The sequence below is a fragment of the Callorhinchus milii genome, unplaced genomic scaffold (genome assembly GCF_018977255.1).
Source record: "Callorhinchus milii isolate IMCB2004 unplaced genomic scaffold, IMCB_Cmil_1.0 Scaffold8, whole genome shotgun sequence".
NCBI classification, from domain to species: Eukaryota; Metazoa; Chordata; class Chondrichthyes; order Chimaeriformes; family Callorhinchidae; genus Callorhinchus; species Callorhinchus milii.
Window position 1 is genome coordinate 23,967,590 of NW_024704749.1, and position 20,588 is coordinate 23,988,177.

General features: G+C 43.1%; 2 protein-coding genes across 2 annotated transcripts in view; one reads left to right on the forward strand and one right to left on the reverse strand.

Moving 5' to 3' along the window:
• The first annotated feature begins 221 nt into the window (after positions 1–221).
• On the forward strand, positions 222–19,443 carry LOC121849598 (tryptophan 2,3-dioxygenase-like). The gene is given in 14 exon segments (XM_042337741.1): positions 222–358; positions 2,237–2,330; positions 3,076–3,166; positions 3,304–3,374; positions 7,430–7,557; positions 8,431–8,617; positions 9,351–9,458; positions 10,406–10,517; positions 17,058–17,115; positions 18,156–18,214; positions 18,217–18,234; positions 18,468–18,558; positions 19,245–19,318; positions 19,321–19,443. Coding segments are annotated over 14 exon segments (1,203 nt in total). The 5' UTR covers positions 222–323; the 3' UTR covers positions 19,398–19,443.
• A 223-nt stretch (positions 19,444–19,666) lies between these two features.
• Positions 19,667–20,588, reverse strand: part of LOC103191163 (adhesion G-protein coupled receptor D2) — a 24,522-nt gene continuing 23,600 nt past the window's right edge. The window contains exon 16 of the mRNA XM_042337445.1: positions 19,667–19,696. Coding sequence (XP_042193379.1) covers positions 19,667–19,696 — 30 coding nt within the window. The remainder of the gene's footprint in view (positions 19,697–20,588) is intronic.

Here is a 20,588-nt window from a genome sequence, read left to right on the forward strand (position 1 = left end):
TAAAAGTACAAAAATGTGTTTTTTTTAGACTGACTGGCTCTTCTTCAGTGAGTTGTAAAGCACCTGTGAATCATAAATAGACAATTCGGGGAACTTTTCTGGTGTTGTGCAACTGGTTTATAAATTTTACTCTTTTCTTATTTGAATTGCAGATTTATCTTGACGCATGTACCTCATGTGTATCCAGAGCACAGCTGATTGGTCGGCACAGATGAAAGAAAAGCTTTTTAAAAGAGATAGTTTTCAACCAGTGGCAAAGAAACTGTGGAGAAATAAGACAAGCACCAGAAATTCAACGTGGGACTGAAGATACTGAGAAAACCATGAGTGGCTGTCCGTTCTCAGGAAGAAAATTCTTGTAAGTCATTTATTTTCAAACTTGACTTCTTGAGATTTTTAATTTCAGAAACCTAAAGTATTTGCACACACATTTACAGCATTAGTTATTTCTTGGTTCTGCATGCTAGTGAGTAAATACTGTAAATATCCTGAAAATCAGCGTGGTAGGAAATATCAGTGTGATGTGCAAAGATTCTCTATATTCCAATACAATGCAAAATGACATTTGTTTAGCACCTTTCACATCGGGAGGACGTCCCAAAGCGCTGATTAATCAATTAATAATCTTATTAATATGCCACAGTGTTTGTCTACAAATACCCACCAGAGCACAATTCTTGTGAAACGCTTTGAGACATTTCAATGATGTGTTAAGGCGTTATATCAGACACTAGCTGTACCCATTGCAGCTTTGTTTGCAACCAAAGGATCCAATATGGAATGTAGATTGACGCACAGTTGGCAGGTCAATAAAGTCCAGGCGTCTAGGAAACACCTGTTAGAAAATAAAATCAGCCAAATCTGTAAGGAAATAACGCTAATTCTTTTAACCAGATATCAGACTGTTTTATTATTATTCGTTCATTATTCCCCAATATCCCGATGGGTCAGACCAAAGGCCGGTACAATCAACAGATCTTATAACTGAATAATACCACCGTAGATATCTCAAGCTCAACACTGTGTCTTTACAGCACACAAGCTTGATTCTTCATGCTTTCAGTCTTCTTGCTTACAGCTTTCAATCTTCCATCTGATATCCTTGGTCTTAGTGTTTCCAGCTCTCAGTCTTCCATCTCCGTACCCTTGTCTCCGCAGCCCAGGATGGCCCCATCTCCCGTATCCTTGTCTCCGCGACCAGGGACAGCCCCATACACAAAGTTATTGGAACTCTTATACCAACGTTCATCCAATCATGGTGCGGACATTAGATCACCTGGTCGAAATCATGCTAGGTATACGTGCCTCAGCACACATACACATTGTCCTTAAGATCCCTGTTATCTGATCTAATTGTCTAAGATAGAGGATTGATTAGTTTAAGGCTGTATCTGGTGCTCATTGTTTTGTGGTGCGGAATCATTAGTACATTCCTTTTAAGTGACTGGTTATTTCTTATCAGTATCCCGGGATGGTACCAAGGTCCTCTAGTTTAAGCAACTTGCTCATTAGTTGCTATTCTTGAGGGTTGCCTTCTGTCGGTTGGCCCTGTCAGAATCTAGCGACTTATTGCTCAGTCGAGATCCTGTGTCAACTGGTACCTTGGACCATTACCTCTGTGGGCTTGTTGTCATTTACTGATAAGAGGTGACCCCCTGCTACTGTCCGTTATTCTTTCAAAAACAGAGAAAACCAGATGTGTTCTATCCCATGACTGTCAGTCCAGTTGTCCCCCACACTTAACTTAAAAGTTAACCCATTCACAACATCTATTATGATTCTAGCAGTATACAAAAAGTGTATATTCTAACACACCTACACAAAATATCTTAAGAAGCCTGGAACACAGAGTCATACACCCTACCTGGGAACTACCATTTTGTTTGCTTTTGGCTATGTGTACTCTATATAGTTGTTCAGTGTTACCTTCATACTTACCCACCAATGGATTGATCAGTTATACTGTGATATCATTTGTAGTCTTCAATACATTTCTACATTTATTGGAAAAGTGGTTGGCTGTTCACTTTGATACCCCTATCACTCAAATGAGTTAAGTCACTCTCCTATTTTTAGCCTCACTCAAATGCTGATCCCCACAATTGGGAACAGCATCTGAGGGGAGAAATTCTTGGATATAACTATTTTGCTGAAACCACAGCCACGATGGAAAGAATTATGCTTTCTTGCTGTACATCTGTTACATCTGTTCTAAATCAATGGACTTTTCTTTCAGACACAAATCTCCATCAGGTGATAAAGGTGATGCATCACAAGCTGGAACAAACAAAGCCAGTAAGAGAGGAATATTATATGGGGAATATCTGCAGGTAAGTTCTGGGCTTTGATCTGATGGCTACCTGTTCTTTTTTAACTCCAAAGAATTATCTTCAAATGTTAACATCCTAAAGGCACATGGAAATAATTTGCTACAGGAGGCTGTTGAATCTAAGAATAAGATAATATTTGTACTTGATATAATAATAATAATAATAATAATAATAATAATAATCGTTGGATTTGATATAGATTTACCACATTGTCGAAACATCTCAAAGCACTTCACAGGATGTACTGTGGATTGACTGTTCATTCAGTGGTCGAAAACCAACAGACAGCTGTGCATGGCAATATCCCACAAACAGCCATGCAGTTAGCGGCCAACTCTTTTGGGGATTTGTTGGCCAGGACACCGGGAAACCTCCCTTCTTTTTTTCAGACAGTAACACAAGATCCTCAATGTCCACCCGAACAATCAGACAAGACCTCGGTCTAATGTCCCATCCGAAAAATGACACCCCAACAAGGCAACACCTCCCAGTAATGCACCAGAGTCTCAGCTCAAACTACATGATTGCAAGTCCCGACATGAGGCCTGAACCCATAGCCCTCTGACTCAGAGGTGAGAGCGCCACCATTGAGCCAGGCTAACAGACTTATAACAGTATAGTGCAATGTACCACTGACCACTCTAATGAAGAATAGGCAATAGGATGATGTGAATATTTGCAATGGGAAAATAGACAAGTTATGGCTCCAAGCTCCAATGTAACTTACATGCTTTCTCTTTTAAAGCTGGATAAAATAATCAATGCACAGGAACTAGAAAGTGTGAAGAAAGGAAATATGGTACACGATGAACATCTTTTCATCATTACCCACCAAGGTGAGATTGCTGGATAAATAACAGAAAATAATTCGACATTTAGCAGTATCATGGTTGGGAGAAACGTGTGTTACTGATTGAACAAATTATTCATGCAGATTAATTGAAGAAATTACTTTTTTTTACATAAATGGCAGCTTATGAATTGTGGTTCAAGCAGATTCTTTGGGAACTGGATTCAGTTCGAGAAATATTCCAGTATGGGCAGGTGGGTACTGCATTTTATTAAAGATCACTGCTATGAGTTCTAATTTAAGACACTTAAATGCTGAGATAGAGGAGTAATAATAATAATAATAATAATAATCCTTGCATTTGATATAGCGCTTTTCACGTCGGGAGGATGTCCCAAAGCGCTTCACAGACCACACTGTAAAGTGAATTGACTGTATATTTGTGGACGAATGCGGCAGCCAATTGCGCACAGAAATGTCCCACAAACAGTCGTAGATTGAAAATGACCAATTTAATTATTGTTTTTGGTTTTTGAAGGGATTATTATTAATCCCTAAGTAAGCAAGATTAGTGCCATAATACACTGTAATATGCACAGGAGCTTTGTATGTATAAAGCAGTCCATCGTTGCATAACAAACACATGGAAATATTGTACATTTATTTTGTTATTTGTATTAATAAGCAATGGGGGCAATGATGCTGGAACAACTTGTGTAGTGGTGCTGAATGATAAATTATTTATTATCACGCCAGCTTCTGACTATGGCGGTGGTAATAGGTGGGAGGGAGTAATAGTGCGGGGAGTGGGAGGTATGACAGTGTGGGGCATGGCTGGGAGGTATGACAGGGGCTGTTGGATGGGTGATGGCTGAGTGGGTATCTGTGACGCTGGCTAGGGGGTGTTGTTTGGGGGAGACAAGAGGATGCTGGGGGAGGGGCTGTGTCCCTCTGTGCCAGTACCTCGGGTCACGCTCTTCTGTTCTCCTCTTCTCATGCCAGAATCCCGAGCCCTGCTCTTCCGACCCTCATTGCCCCTGTGTGCCAACCCAGCCCCTCACTGTGTGCAAGCTTGGTCCCCTCACTGTGTCCATGCCAGCCCGGTCCTCTCACTATGTCCATGCCAGCCCGGCCCCCTCACTGTGTCCGTGCCAGCCCGGCCCCCTCACTGTGTCCATGCCAGCCTGGCCCTCTCACTGTATCCATGGCAGCCCAGCCCCCTCACTGTGTGCAAGTCCGGCCCTCTCACTATGTCCATGCCAGCCCGGCCCCCTCACTGTGTCCGTGCCAGCCCGGCCCCCTCACTGTGTCCATGCCAGCCCGGCCCTCTCACTGTGTTCATGCCAGCCCAGCCCCCTCACTGTGTCCATGCCAGCCCGGCCCCCTCACTATGTCCATGCCAGCCCGGCCCCCTCACTGTGTCCGTGCCAGCCCGGCCCCCTCACTGTGTCCATGCCAGCCCGGCCCTCTCACTGTGTTCATGCCAGCCCAGCCCCCTCACTGTGTCCATGCCAGCCCGGCCCCCTCACTGTGTCCATGCCAGCCCGGCCCTCTCACTGTGTTCATGCCAGCCCGGCCCCCTCACTGTGTGCAAGCCCGGCCCCCTCACTGTGTGCAAGACCGGCCCCTTCACTGTGTCCGTGCCAGTCCGGCCCCCTCACTGTGTGCCAGCCCGGCCCCCTCACTGTTTGTGTTTGCACTTGCCCTGGGTGCTGTGAGTAGCCAATTGCACCACCAGCAGGTGCACAGCACCCTTGTACTTCAAGTGGGTGAACCCCCAGCACCTATACATTAGGGTAAATTGTGGCATCCATTCTGATAATTATCTCCAGTAATAATTAGCACACTATAATCATTTTATGCCTTTGCCCCTCACCACCAGCATGGAATTTTTCCCTTCAGCCTGTTTAAATTGGATCAGTGTTATGTTTGATTTTAGTATAAAGAGGACTGAATTATACAATTTGCCAAATTCTAGACTGTCTGAAATGTTAAGAAAATAGAGTCAAAATTGGTCATTTACTTCATGCTATTTGTGGACATTGCTTTGTACAAATTGCTGCCACATTTGCCTGCAAAGTGCACATTCCCTGCACTTGACATTAAAGCTTGTGAAGCACTTTGAGATGTTCTCCCGCTGTGAAAGGTGCTGTAACACATGTAAAGAATATTATTAAAATGAATAAGAATTAATTCAGACCAAGGTGAAATTTCTCCTCATTTATTAATTTCTAATTTATTAATAAATAGTGCGCTTTTACATAACGTGTGTTACAGCAGTTAATTACTGCATAATGAAGACAAGAATAAAATACCACCACCAACAACAACTTGGATTTATATACCACCCTCCACGCCGGACGGAGTCTCAGAGTGCTTTATAGTAACGGATCCCGGGACCGAGCCAGGGGGAGGGGGAGGGAGGTGACCAAAGGCGCGGTCGAAAAGAAAGATCTTCAGCAGAGACCTGAAAATGGGAAGGGAGGGAGCGAGACAAAGGAAGTGAGGAAGGCGGTTCCAGAGCCTCGGGGCATAGTGGCTGAAGGCACAGCCACTGAGGGTGGAGCGGAGGACTCGGACGACGAGGAGGAGGCCAGATCCGGAGGAATAAAGGCAATGGGTACTGTTTTGAGGAGAGAGGAGGTCAGAGAGGTACGGGGGTGCAGAGGAGTGCAGGGACTTGAATACAAGGGTGAGGATCTTGAAATCGATTTTCTCTGGGATAGGCAGCCAAGGCAAATGCAAATCCGGAACCATTTGCGCTGTTCTGATATACACAATTTTTTTGTCATTTTAGCCCAAAGCTTTATACCTACGATTTCATTGAGAAAAAAAATATTTTCTAGCAAAAAAAGGTGTGAGAAGTAACAATTGGTCCAATGAGATATCATACATAGTATATGCCACCCAGGCAGATAAAGCACTGTGTCCAGCCAAGTATATTCAGAACTCTGCAGCTCGTGTACTGTCCCGCACCAGGCTTCGGGACCACATCACTCCCACCCTCGCTCGCCTCCACTGGCTCCCCATCCCCCAGAGGATTGATTTCAAGATCCTCATCCTCACCTACAAGGCCATTCACGGCCTTGCTCCCTCCTACCTCTCCAACCTACTATCCCCCTACCTACCTGCCCGTACCCTCCGTTCCTCTGGCTCCGGTCTGCTCCACGTCCCCTGCCCCAACCGCCCTACTATCGGTGGTCGGGCCTTCAGCCTCTCAGCCCCGAGGCTCTGGAACTCCATCCCCCAGTGCCTTCGCCTTGCTTCCTCCCTTTCCTCCTTCAAGGCCGGTCTCAAAACCTTTCTCTTTGACCGTGCCTTCAGCTCCCCTCTCGACTCTCTTCCTCCTCCTCGCTCCCTCCCTTCCCTCCCCTCACCCTGACCATTTCCCCCCTCCTCTCTCCCTCCCTTCCCTCCCCTCACCCTGACCATTTCCCCCCTGCTCGGGTCATGACCCAACTGTGCAGCGCCTTGGGACGTCCTCCTGACGTGAAAGGCGCTCTATAAATGGAATCTTGTTGTTGTTGTTGTTGTTGTATTCCAAAATAGATTACAAGATCACAAAACCGATTTGGATGAAGAAGGTCCTTTGACCCATCTGTTCTCAATTTTCCAGAATATCCACCCTATCAACTCCCCCATCACAGCATCAAGCTGTTTTTTAAACGCCGACAGTGTCCCAGCCTCAACTACCCTTCTTGGTAACCTGTTCCAGTTGTTAACTACCTACTTCAATAATTTTTCTGTAGAACCTATAATGGGGTCTAGTAATCATTAAAAACAGTGATTATTTACACTAAATATATATAATGGGAAATGCCTTCATAAAGACATAGAGAAAAGGATTGCTATTTTTAGCCATGCATTTATAATAACAATAATTATCCTTGCATTTGTTATATTGCTTTATCACATCTTCGAGACATCTCAAAGCGCTTCACAGAATGTACTCCAAAGTGAATTGACTACATTTTGTGGGTGAAAGGAGGCAACTAATTGCACACAGCTGTATCCCATAAGCATTCGTGGATTGCATGACCTAATTATTACTGTTATATTTTTAAGGGATTATTACACATGGAAAAGCTATCCGCCAATCGACTAACAACAGGGTTCCTCCTACTTACTGCTATATAAACAGAGGCATGTGGAGTAAGGAAACGCCCTGTCTGGGAATCGAACCCAGGTCCCCTCGGCTGCTGGAGAGTGCTCTAATCACTGAGCTACAGGACTTTTAATGTAAAGTATAGTGAGTGAGTATATGTAGGCAATCTGGTCAACTCCCAAACTGTGAAACATTGTGTTGCAGGTGAGAGATGAAAGAAATATGTTGAAAGTGGTTTCGAGAATCCATCGCATTGCTGTAATCCTTAAACTCTTGGTGGACCAGTTTGCGGTTATGGAAACAATGACGGCATTGGATTTCTTTGATTTCAGGTGAGGAAAACTTCAGGAGAGGAAGCTGACATACAAAAAGCCCCGAGTTCTATTTAGTCTACAGGTAGTCTACAAGTCCTATAAGTAGGCTTGCTGGTTTCCAATTTTTAATCGGTAAAAATAATTTTCTCCAATTCAAGGAAATGTAATTCCCATTGGATTTCTTTAGCATTTTTTTAATTGCTTAAACTACAAAGAAAGCTGACTTCCTGGTCATAAGGTTTTCAGCTGTCACTTCCTGCGTGCTGACATTGGAGATACTATTCTGTGCCTTGCACTCACATGCTTCACACAGGAATTGATATCCTGGCAATCTTGCAACTTCTTAATATAAGTATTTTGTAGTCGGAAAGATCACTAAGAAATAAAAAAAATACTATCCATCAAAATTAGCCAACAAATCCAAAACTGGCAACCTTACTGATAAGACCATTTTGTCTTAACATTTAAGATTGCATTACATTGGAGAAAATGTGTAAATTCAGTTTTAATTTGGATGATGGTTTGGATGATGGGTTCTTTTTACTGGGTCAAAAAAGGGAGAGGGTTCGAAGCCACTATACACAGAGGCCTCACCAAAATGGTAGTGGATAAATATTGTGGAAAATAATAAAGGGAAGGGGGAAATGAAAGGGAATATGAATATTCCCCTAATATCCCTATTAGAATAGCTCTAATGGGGAGGGGACTCGCAAAGGCACAGTGGAGTAAATGGCCTCCTTCTGTACTTTAAACATATACTGTCCTGGAAGTATGAACGATGCATCTTAATTCTGAAATATAATTTGCTCAGAAATATATGTGTAACAGAACTAGATGACTGAAGTTGGCTGCTTTCAAAACTAATTGTTTCCTATTACCTCAATTGTAAAGGAATTATTTAGTCCCTGCATCCGGATTTCAGAGTATGCAGTTTCGCTTGATGGAGAATAAGATTGGAGTTCTTGAGAGCTTGCGAGTTCCTTACAGTAGAAAGCACTACAGGGACAACTTCAAAGGGAAGGAGAATGAACTGCTCCTTTTATCTGAGCAAGAACCAACACTAGTACAGCTTGTCGAGGTACCTGACATGACCCCTTAAATAGTATTCAGCTTAGTAACTGTGATAAAAAGCCTTTCTGTTACAGATTTTGAGTACAAGACAACGAATAAGATAATGTCAGTTTAGTGAGCAGCAGAGTCTGGGCTTGAAGCTGTGGATTCTTTACAAAGTTGTCATGGAGCTAAATTATCATTTTGCAGTGAAGGACATGGGATTCTCTTTTTAAAAGAAATAAAGTTTCCCTATTCGTAAGCTATGTTATCAATATATGTTGTGTTAAGCCCAATGTCACCGGCTCTCCAAGTCTGTCACATGGATTGGACTGAAGCACACGTCATGCATCAGATTAATCTATCAGTCTGCAGAATTATTATGGTTCTGGACTGTAATCATTTACATACTATTGACTGACACTCATATCACATTACCCAACAGTCCAAATCCATGGGCTAGCAAGTCCAATGTGCACTTTGGGACAACATTGGACCTAACACTATGTGATCCTTGAACAGCAAAGTCGAGTCGTATTGCCAACAATGTTTTGGTTAACACATCACAGATCACCATTTCACCCCAGCAATGTTCAAGTTTCAATGTAACTTCTTGCTTTCCTACCTAGTTTGGGGATTTTTTTTAAATGTTGCTTCACTTAGTTTTCAATCATATTTTAATTCTTAATGCCTTGGGATGTCCTCCCGACGTGAAAGGCGCTATACAAATGTAATCTTGTTTTTGTTGTAATATTTTAAAGCAATGGCTGGAACGAACGCCTGGACTTGAGCCTGATGGATTTGATTTCTGGGGTAAACTGAATACCAACATTGACATTGGCCTGAGGGGAAATTATGCTGAAGTTCAGGTACACATCACCATCTGAAGACATATCATAGAGCAGCATTGTCACATGTTAACGTATTCACCTTTAACATAGAAAAATATGGTATTCCTAAATGCATTCTGCTCCCTAGTCATACAATCACAAGATTGGTTTGGATTAAGAAGGCCCTATGATCTTACCCACTCTATTCTCTCATTACAGAAATGAGCTCTTATCAACCACCCTTCCTAATAACCTGTTCCAGTTGCTAATTAATCTCTGGATAAAGAAATAGTACCTGTGTCTGTCATGAAATGGCACTTTGCATATTTAAACCTATGGCTTTCTATTCTGCTGCCTTGCCCCAGCCAAGGCTCAATTTTACACTGAGTAGACATTTGATTAATTGAATCATTGGGCTGTGTGAAACAGCATTTAGTGCAAACAAGATAACATAACTGAGTAAATAAAATGTATTTATTTGAAAGAATTTCCAGTGCCTTGGGACATCCTCCCTATGTGAAGGGCACTATACAAATGTAATTTTGTGTTGTATTTTTATTGTAACTTATTTTGGTGAAGTGCGAGGGTGGTATAGTAAATCGAGCTGTAGCTTATGAATTGGGACTCGCTGATTTGAATCCTAGTCAATGGTTAAGTTTGCTGGTCTCAGTCAGCTGGTGAATGGCCTGCTGACACTCACTGTCAAGGCTCATACATGGATAATGGCCACTTAGCATTGTACTGAAGGGAAACTAACACCCCGTGAAATCAAACTCCAACAACAAGAAGTCAGGCCAGAAATAGGAATCCATACTAATGGGAAGAAAAGTAAAAAAACACTGTTTTGGGGAGTCATTGTGATAGAAAATTTGCTTTGAAATTGGATTTGCAGGTATTTGAAGAGAAACTATTTTGAAAGTTGTAAAAGATATTCAGAGTTCAACCAGCAAAGAAATTAGCAATGCAATCTCTTTGGTTTTCCATAGTCAAAGCCTGATTCTGAGGAGAAGGAAGAGCAGTTGGAGGAACTCAACAGAAAAAAAGAAGTGCTTACAGCTCTGTTTGATGAGAAACGCCATGAACATCTACTGAGTAAAGGTACACAAGTCTCCATTTTATAAAAATGAGTCAACTGTGCTTATTTTGGAACTTGTTAATAAGAGCAGTGTAGTGAAATGAATAGTTTAAGACCAGAGTGGTGGAACTTTGCCAGTGCATTCTTGCTTCAAGAATGACTTGACTTTTTTACTTCATATTACATGAAGGTTTGCTGACCATGTGCAATGGACTCTGTTCACTCCAGACTCTAGGACCACCGCAGTCCTGACACAATGTCTGACAGACATCATCCTAGATGATAGCTAACTTTCTACAGTTGAACATCAACAAGACGAAGGCCCTCCTGATTTGCTCCCATTAGCACCTCCACAACTCAGGCGCTCACAGCAACACAACAACAACAAAATTACATTTTGTTGACTGCACTGGACAGTCAGAGGTCAAGATCCGAGCATGGGGGAGGGGTGGGGGAGGGTTGAAGGAAGGCAGAGAGGTGGGAGGGCATCTGAAGGCATAATCGAAGAGGAGGGTTTTGATAACAGCCTTGAAGGAAACAAGGGAGGAAGCAAGGAGAAGGGACTATGGGATGGAGTTCCAGATCATGGGGGCAGAGAGGCTAAAAGCCCGGCCACCGATGGTTGGGCAGGAGACATGGAGCAGGCCAGAGCCTGCAGAACAGAGGGAGTGTGCAGGTTGGTAGAGAGTCAGCAGGTTAGAGAGGTAGGAAGGGGCAAGGCCATGGATGCCTTGAAAGTGAGGACGAGGATCTTGAATTTGATCCTCTGAGGGATGGGGAGCCAGTGGAGTCGGGAGAGGGTGGGATTGATGGGGTCATGGAACCTGGTGCGTGAGAGTACATGAGCTGCAGAGTTTTGGATGATCTGCATCTTGTGAAGGGAAGAGCTGGGAAGGCCGTTGAGGAAGGAGTTTCCATAATCGAGACTTGATGTGACGAATCCGTAGGTGGGTTTCAGCAACCTGAGGGTTGAGGCAGTGGCGGAGTCTGGCAATGTTGTGGAGGTGGTGGTAGACAGTGCCGGTCATGGTGCGGATGTGGGGGAGAAAGGACATTTCAGGGTCAAACAAGACACCCAGGTTCCTGACTGGCTTAGTGAGGTTGAGTGTGCAGCCATGGAGGCTGATGCTGCCAGCGTCCGAGGTGCGGAAGTGCTGGCACGAGCCAATCAGAAGAGCCTTAATCTTACTGACGTTCAGTTGGAGAAAGTTGTTCCTCATCCAGTGATGTCGGATAGGCAGTCAGTCAGGGCACCAGTAGTCCTGGAGTTCAGGGTAAAGGCAGAGAGATAGAGTTGGGTGTCATCCGCATACATGTGGAAATTTATCCCATGTCTGCGGATGATGTCACCATAGGGGAGCATGTAGAGGGTGAAGAGGAGGGGACTGAGGACAGAGCCCTGAGGAACACCGCACGAGACGCTGCGGGGGCTGGAAGAGAAGCCGTTTGCAGAGACGAAATGGAGGCGGTGTGAAAGATAGGACCTGAACCAGTCAAGGACAGAACCTTGAAGGTTGAGGTGGGAGGAGAGGCGATGGATGAGGATTGAGTGGTCCACGGTGTCAAAGAGGACGAGGAGGCAGAGGGAACCCTGGTCACACATGGTCAGGATGTCATTTGTGACCTTGACCAGAGCAGTTTCCGTACTATGGGCAGCATGGAAACCCAATTGGAGGGGCTCATGGAGGGAGTGGGAGGAGAGGAAAGAGCGAAGCTGGGAGGGAACGGCTCTCTCAAGGACCTCAACCAGAAAAGGGAGGTGGGAGATGAGCCGGTAGCTGGATAGCTGTGATGGGTCAAGGGAAGGTTTCTTCAAGGTGGGGTGATAGTAACTGTTTTGAAGGGGGAAGGAACAGTGCCAGATGACAGGAGAGGTTGATGATGTCAGCGAGTAGTGGGGCAAGGAGGTGGAGCTACAGTGGAGTCCTGTAGCTCAGTGGTTAGAGCACTCGCTTTGCAAGCGAGAGACCTGAGTTCAATTCCCGGCAGTGCGAAACCTTGGGCAAGTTTCCTTACTCCACACGCCTAATAATAATCCCTCCAAAACCCCCCAAAAAATAATAAATTGGTCATTTTAAATCTACGACTGTTTGTGGGACATTGCTGTGCGCAATTGGCTGCCGCGTTCGCCCACAAATATTCAGTCAATTCACTTTACAGTGTGTTTTGTGAAGCGCTTTGGGACGTCCTCCCGACGTGAAAAGCGCTATATCAAATGCAAGGATTATTATTATTATTATTATTTAAGGAGAAGGGTGGGGATGGGGTCGAGGGAACCGGTGATGGGCTTCATGGAGGATATGGTGGTGATGATAGAGGAGGGGGTGACAGGTTCAAAAGTGTGGAAGGAGTGATGGGTAGTGGTCGATGTGAGGGGGGTAGGGAGGGGGTGGAAGTTGGAAGAGCAATGGCAGCTGAGCGGATTTCCTCGATTTTGGACTCGAGGAAGTCCAGCATTTCCTCGAAGTGGGAGTCGGCGGAAAAAATCTGCGAGGCATGGCAGGGAGGGCAGAGGATCCGATTGGTGGTGGAGAACAGGAGCCTGAGGTTGCCCTTCGACTCCAGGATTAACCTGGAATAGAAGGATGATTTGGCTGAGGCGAGAGCGGAGCAATAGGTTTTGATGAGGTCCAGCCAGATGTGCCGGTGGACCGTTAGGCCAGATTTGAGCCAAGTACGTTCGGCTGACCGCACCAGGCCCTTGTGAACCAAGATGAGGATTGGGAATAGGAGGCAGTTTGGGAGGTGAGGGGGGCAAGGGCGGTGAGTGTGGTGGAGAGGGTGCTGTGGAGAAGAGTAAGCGCAGCGAGTGGGTTAGTGCGAGAGGTGGGCCAGAGGGGGAGGAGTTCAGAGAACTCGAGGGCAACGGAGAGGGATTGCGGGGGAGATCTTCTTCCACAGTAGAAGATGATGATAGGTTTCGAGGCAGTGGGGAGAGGGATATAGGAGTTGAGGGAGATGAAATGGTGCTCAGAGATGGCCTTGTCAGTGATAGTGACTTCCGAGACACTGAGGCCCCGAGTAATCACCAAGTTGAGCGGGTGACCGTGGGTGTGGGTAGCAGAGTGGATGTGGAAGGAGAGTTTGAGAGAAGTGAGGAGAGAGGAGAAGTCTGAGGAGGTGGAGCAAGGGGGGATGAAGTGGAAGTTGAAATCACCTAGGAGCAGAGGCAGAGGGAAGCAAGGAAGGTGGAGATGTCAGAGATGAAGGTGGGGGAGGATTTTGGGCGCGGTAAATTAGGAGAATTTTAGTGAGAGGTGGGAGGGATGGTAGAGTGTAAGGTGTTCAAAACAGCGTAATGAGCTGGTGGAGTAGAGGGATAGGGCAAGTGAAGCCTTGGAGAGGTGGGCCACACCACCAACACAACAGTTGGGGTGTGGGGCATGGTGGTAGGTGTAACGGGTTGGTGTGGCCTCAGTGAGGGGGAAGGTGTCACCTGGGGTGGTCCAGGTTTCCACGAGCGCCATAAACATTATAAACATAAACATTGGTATTTGGCAATATTAACAATTTTTCTGTTTTGTATGGTAATGAATCTTGCAGACATTGATACCCAATTGTGTGCAGTTTAATTTTTTACTTTTAAGAGAAAAGTGAAGGTTAATCATGATTCTCATTTTATAAGATTTTGCTGAGTAAAGTTCAACTTTATGAAAAATCATTTAAAAAAACTGGCAGAATCTTAAATGTCTTAAATATAGTCAGGATCTTATTGCAGATGGAGCGGACGTTTTGAAGGCCAATGCGGAGTGGACAGTAAGCAGGGGGTGTATAAGATGGGAAGGTGTAGTGGATTGGTTGGCAGGGAGGGTGGTGATGCGGATGAGGGAGAAGAGGTTAGCCCCTGGGGTCTGGGTCCGGGGTGGTTTGCAGCGGTAGTGGGGAGTGGGGCAGCCGATGTAGCTGCTGCTGGACAGCCAACACTGAGTGCCACGATGAGCCCGGATGAGGATTCCCAGGCTGGTGTAGAGGGAGGCAGTGGGGGGTCAAGCAGAGATAGGAGGTGAGGAGGGCGGAGAGAGAGCAGGACAGAGCGGGAGAGTTGAGGGAGGGGGGCATTTTGAGGGAGAGCCAGCTCGGGTCAGGGGCGGCAGCCAAGATGCGCACGCTAAGATGAGAGGCAGTGGATTAGTGGGACATTAGTGCAGGAGGCTGTGGGGGCTAGAGGTAGACAGCATCACGATCCAGGGATGCACACTCCACCTCACTGAGCCAGTCTGGAACCTTGGCATCTTGTTTGACACCTCAACTGTCCTTTCTACCTGACATCTGTGCCATGACCTGCTCTGCTTTCCTCCAGCTCCGCGACTTTACATTAGCTTACTTCATTTCTACTGTAGTTTTTTGGGGGGGCAAGACCTGGCTCAATATTGTTTAGGGGACAACTGCTTGAATTTCCATTCTTGTGAGGTTTGAGCAAAGGGCTCACCCTTGCTGAAGGTTTATAACTAATATTGCTGTAATAGAGATCAAGTGTAACATAATTGGAATGGCTTTGTTATTCCATAGAGGGAATGGGGAAGGGAAGATTGAAATCTGCAATAATATGCAGATTTACATGCAATACTAAGTTACAAAATATTTGTAAAAGAGCCATATTGTTTTCAGCTAACATTGGCAGTGGAATAGAACATTGTAAATATTTACCCAATCAATAACTCTTAACTTGGAATGAGCCTGAGTATTGTGAAAATGCAAATCGTAATTTTCACTTAAGTTCGATTGAAATGTGCACATTTAGCACTCTTTGAGACAATCTATAATATGGAATTTGATGGATTTCAACTGCTGCTATTGTAATTAACAATTCAAAGTCATACTTTGACCCAAAGTTCCTTACATTACTGTGACTGGTAATATTCATCATGTGAACAAATAGTAGTCTGGAAGATCACTATCTAATACTGTGCATCATCAATGTCAATGTACTTTGTGACTTGAGGAAATATTTGCAAACAAGAATCTCAATTTGGAAAACAAATTCTTGATGACATATCCTAATCGCTCTAAAGTGTTAAGAACTGTAGCTAGAAACTAACTTTGAGGTTTTAAAAGGTTTGTGAATCCCTTTATTAAACTGACCAAGACACAAATTAATTTAGTTTCACTTATTATGACACTATCTCTGTCATGTCTCTAACGTAAAGGGCAGTAAATTATTAACCCACAGTGGTTGGCCAATATGTATCTTCTGTGTGCAAATGGTAGCAATGGCCAGTTTTTATTTTGTTTAATCAGTTAAAATCCAATCCTAAAAAAAAGTATCCTGTCCCACCATCCTTTGTCACTTTCTTCCATTAGCAAATTCCTCTCTACTCCTGGTTTAGCCTCCTCTTCCTGGAGTGCAATTCCATAGGCACGTGTTGTCCTCTGGTATCTGGCTCAAGCGGCTATTCATGTGTGAGCCTCAGCCCCGAGAGATGGCAGAACATTTGACTGTAGAAAGCATCAGTCAAGTCTGAGTTCTTGTCATCCGGCTGCCACACATGTACAACTAAGAGTAGAGTGTGCTGAAGAGGGATGAGGAGCAGTAACCTTGTCTGATTTTAGCCTCCCTATCCCTGGGAAGCCTGCTCAAATTCAGCTTCTCCATGCAAACCCCAAATCAACAAACTTAGCATGGACCGGGATTTGAACTAGTGAGTTCCTGGTCCATCAATTGCAACTCTCTCCAATACACCAGTTAGGTCCAACTGGCAGCCGCATCCAACCACCCCACCCCCACCTCCATTTCATCTGGACCACCCACTCCCTCCATAAACCAATACATGTTATGTTTCTGGAAAGGAAACACAAAAATATTGCTTATGCAGCTCGCAGACTTTTCTCAAATAGGTCACCTGGCCCTCAGCAGCCAATAGGTTGGATCACTCCGCACTACACCATCAGGGCTGCACCAAATCCTGCACTTTTATTAGAATTGAAAAAGTGGTGGTCTTTTACTGAATGAGAATCAGCAATATGCCACCCTTACTAAACCATGTAATCTACTCCTGATCTGGTCCTCAACAATATAGCTCAGCCCCAATCTCAGAGGAACTCCCAATGCTACTTCACCAACGTGATACTTCCTTTTCTTACATCTGCTGTCCTGTAGTCTTGCTGTCTGAGATGGCCAAATCGTGCATTTTTAAGCTGCAACTACAAAAAATGTCCTCCTGATATGAAAGATCTTATACCAAATGCAGTGATTATTATTGAAACAGGCTTCAAAGTTAAAATAAATTCAACAATTTACCAAATTCTGTACACTGAAATTAAAAAAGTAATAATAATTCTCACATTAGATATAGTGCCTTTCACATCAGGAGGATGTCTCAAAACACTTTACAGATTATATACACTTTTATATTAACAGAATAAATCGAGACTGAGGTGAAATTTCAGCCCAAGCCTGCCCTGTATTCAGTGAGTTCCAGCAGTTATTATTTCAGGAAGAAAATGTTAAAAAATAAATAGCTAGGATGAACACAAGATTAATTGCACTGTTTTCCTCATCATTCCCCTGACAATCATGTTCATTCATTGGCAGTGGCTGCTTGTGCTGTGCTTTTTATCTTCAGGTGATCGAAGACTGTCTTATAAGGCACTGAAGGGAGCTCTTATGATCTACTTTTACAGGTCAGTAGAGTCAAGAGAATACATTGAGGAGACTTATTTGAGAACATTGTGATCTTTCACCTTCGGGTCTGGATTTCATTCCTACCCAGACTGATGGGATGAACGTTTTATCTAAATGGTGCTGTTTCCTGTTTCTCGGATATCATAGGGGTCAATTTCCAGGAAGTAATTCTTGCAATTTCAATAATAATTCTTGCACTTGATATAGGGCCTTATTACTTTGTAGAAAAAATCTTGAAACTCTTCACAGGAGCACTACTGTTAAGTGTAGTGACTGTGTATTTGTAGGTGAACGTGGCAGCCAATTTGGACACAACAATGTCCCACAAACAGCCATGAACTGAATGACCAATTTTATCTGGTGAATTTACTATTAGTTAGTTCTTCTGCTAGGACAAAGGAAGTATTAGGAGTATGGGATTATGTTCAACAAATAATCTTCTTATGTTTCAGACATCATTTTAAATCTGAAATTTATCACCACATTGAGTTGCCAATCTCAGTCAGGCTGTTATCTGTTTATCTCAATGCTCCTGCATAGCTCCTTGCATTGATCACCAACTGCTTTTTATATGAACCGTTTTGAAATAGAACTTTAGCATGTCAAAAAGTCTCAATGTGATTCACAGAGGTTTCTGTGCAGATCCTGTGCATTTGTAGGTAAATGTGGCAACCAACAATATAACAATGTCTGCAAACATCTATGAGGTAAATCATATTTTTTATAATGACACAGGGAGAAATTCATTTCTCTTTATGAATAGTACCTTGTGATCTTTAACATCCACCTGAACAGGCAGATCAGATGCTGTCCAAATGAACCTCTGACAATCCATCTCTCCTACTATCACTGCATTGGAATGTCAGCCTAGAATATGAGCTCAAAGTCCTGTTATGGGGCTTGAACCCACATCTTCTGACCCTGAATCAAGAGTGCTACCAGCTCAGCCAGGCATTGGCAGAGTTCTGGGAACATGTCTATTAACTTGGCCGGGAATAGTATTTTATTGTTTAATTTGCTTTGCGTTTTTAATTGCCAGAGAAGAACCACGCTTCCAGATACCATTCCAGTTACTGAATTCTCTCATGGATATCGATACCTCATAACTAAATGGAGATGTAAGTTTAACCTTGAATCAACAACAACAACTTATACTTTTATAACATCTGTCATGTAAGCAAAAATCACAAAGTGCTTTACAGAAATGATGTAAAACACATGATCAAAGGCATGGCCATAGAGGTAGGGATTTTGAAGAGTTTAGAAGACAGGGAGATCAGATACCTTGAAACACTTAAATAAGACTTCTGTAACCATTTAAAAGAAAAGATTTCTTTCCCTTTTCTTCCAGACAACCATGTGTGCATGGTGCAGAGGATGATTGGAAGTAAGCTTGGCACTGGTGGATCCTCTGGCTATCAGTATTTGCGTTCTACCATGAGGTAGGATTAAAGGACAATTCCTATTTCAGATTCAAAAGGACGTGTTGTTGTTGTCTTTGTGATGATCAAAGCTTCTGAGAAGTTTATTATAGCATGTGAGAGTTTTACCAATGAAACCTATCCAGTCTAACCTTTTATCTTTCGAGATGTTATCCTTACCATACCAGCGCCTTGGTATGTCCTCCTGACGTGAAAGGCAGATACAAATTCAAAGCATTGTTGCTGTTGATACCTGTCTTCCTCTGTCTCTTGGTACCCATTCAATTTGGAGGTGGGAGTAACTTCGAAAAAAAAACCTGGCCTTTCATTTTACAAAATCACAAGAAAAGTTTGGCAATTTATAAATTGTCCTTTGGACAACTAGATCTCGTCCTTCGGAATACCCGCACTACCGTTCTCCTATTAGTTATCAAACTGCTTCATAAATGAGTTCAGCATCCTTTAAGTTTAATTTTAATAAATGACAACACCAAATTCCATTTGTATCACTCTTTTCATGTTGGGAGGACGTTCCAAGGCGCTGGACAGTCAAGGCTTTTGACCTGAGCCAGGGGATGGGATCAGGAGCGATGGAGGGTAGGGGTAGGAGGTTAACCAAGTATGAATATTTTATTATAATAATATTTGTAATAATAACACAGTATGAATATTTATTAATTTGACTTATTTTTAAATGAACAATATAGTGATCGATACAAGGTATTTGGCGATCTGTTCAACCTTGCAACATTCTTGGTGCCAAGGCATTGGATTCCAAAGCTGACCCTTCAAACCACAAATTTCTTCACACGGTTGAGTGCTGCGATAGCTCATACTTCAGCAGTGAGGACTCTGATTAACATGAAAATCAACTAAATATGACTGTATATTTTCCTCAAAATACATTAAAAAAGGAACACGCAACAAGGGTTATGAATGTTGATTTTGTAAAGTAAAACTATCTATTACAGCTGAGCACATTTTGTTTGTACTTTGTCTGCTAAGATTTTTTGCTATTAGACCTGCATATTATGCTTCAGCATCTATCAGTATCCAGAAAAACTAGTTATTATGCTTTGTTTTTGTGCACATGTTACAAAAGGTGACTTGGCCCTACATCTGTTCAGTTCTAGATTTTATCTTTAGTTTTGAATAGCTGCTACAAGACACACGTTATACCCAGATATGAAATGGATAATACAGCCTTTAGATAGAACCCAGCGATCACGTTCAGTATAGTTGCGTTCAGTTTTTCAGGCATATTGCAAACAGACAACGAGGTAAAGTAAATCTAGTTTAGTTCAAATTCCAACAATCCAAAGAAATCATCGGAAAGTAAAATGTGGAAATGCAGTTTTAATCTTATAATAATCCATGCATATGATATAGTGCCTTAATCAGGTCTTTGAGATGTCTCACATTTTTGAGATGTCTCAAAGCGCTTCACAGAATATAATGTAAAGTGAATTGATTCTATATTTTGTGGGCGAAACGCTTACTTTCTGGGTTGGATTGGTAAAAGTTTTTAAAGGTGATAGAGTAGTAACTAAAGTGTCTTATTATAATTGAAACTCTCTCCCGCACAGACAACCAAATAACATACACTCCCATGTTAAGCTTTACATTCCCATTTACATTACCTCCCTCGCTCCCTCTCTTTCTCTCCCTCACTCACTCTTGCCTTCTGTCGCTCAACCCCCTCTCGACGACTTGATAAGGCGCTATATCAAATGCAAGGATTATTATTATTAACATGAAATTATTTATTATTACCTCATGTAAATATGAAACTATTTATGTGAAACATGATAAAGAATACACACAATTTTACTTTTTCCAAGTTCTTCAATTGAAACTTTTGCTAAATTGTGTTCATATTTAAAATAATGATCAATTGAGGGAGTGCCCTTCCCTCCGAAAAGTAGGGAAAATTTTGTAATGTTTTGTAGGTATTAAGCTTCATGGTATAATAATATTCCACTGTGAAATGCCAATGTGGTACTTGCATGGGATCCAAAACCGTCCCATTGCCTCTCCCCTAAAGATCAACC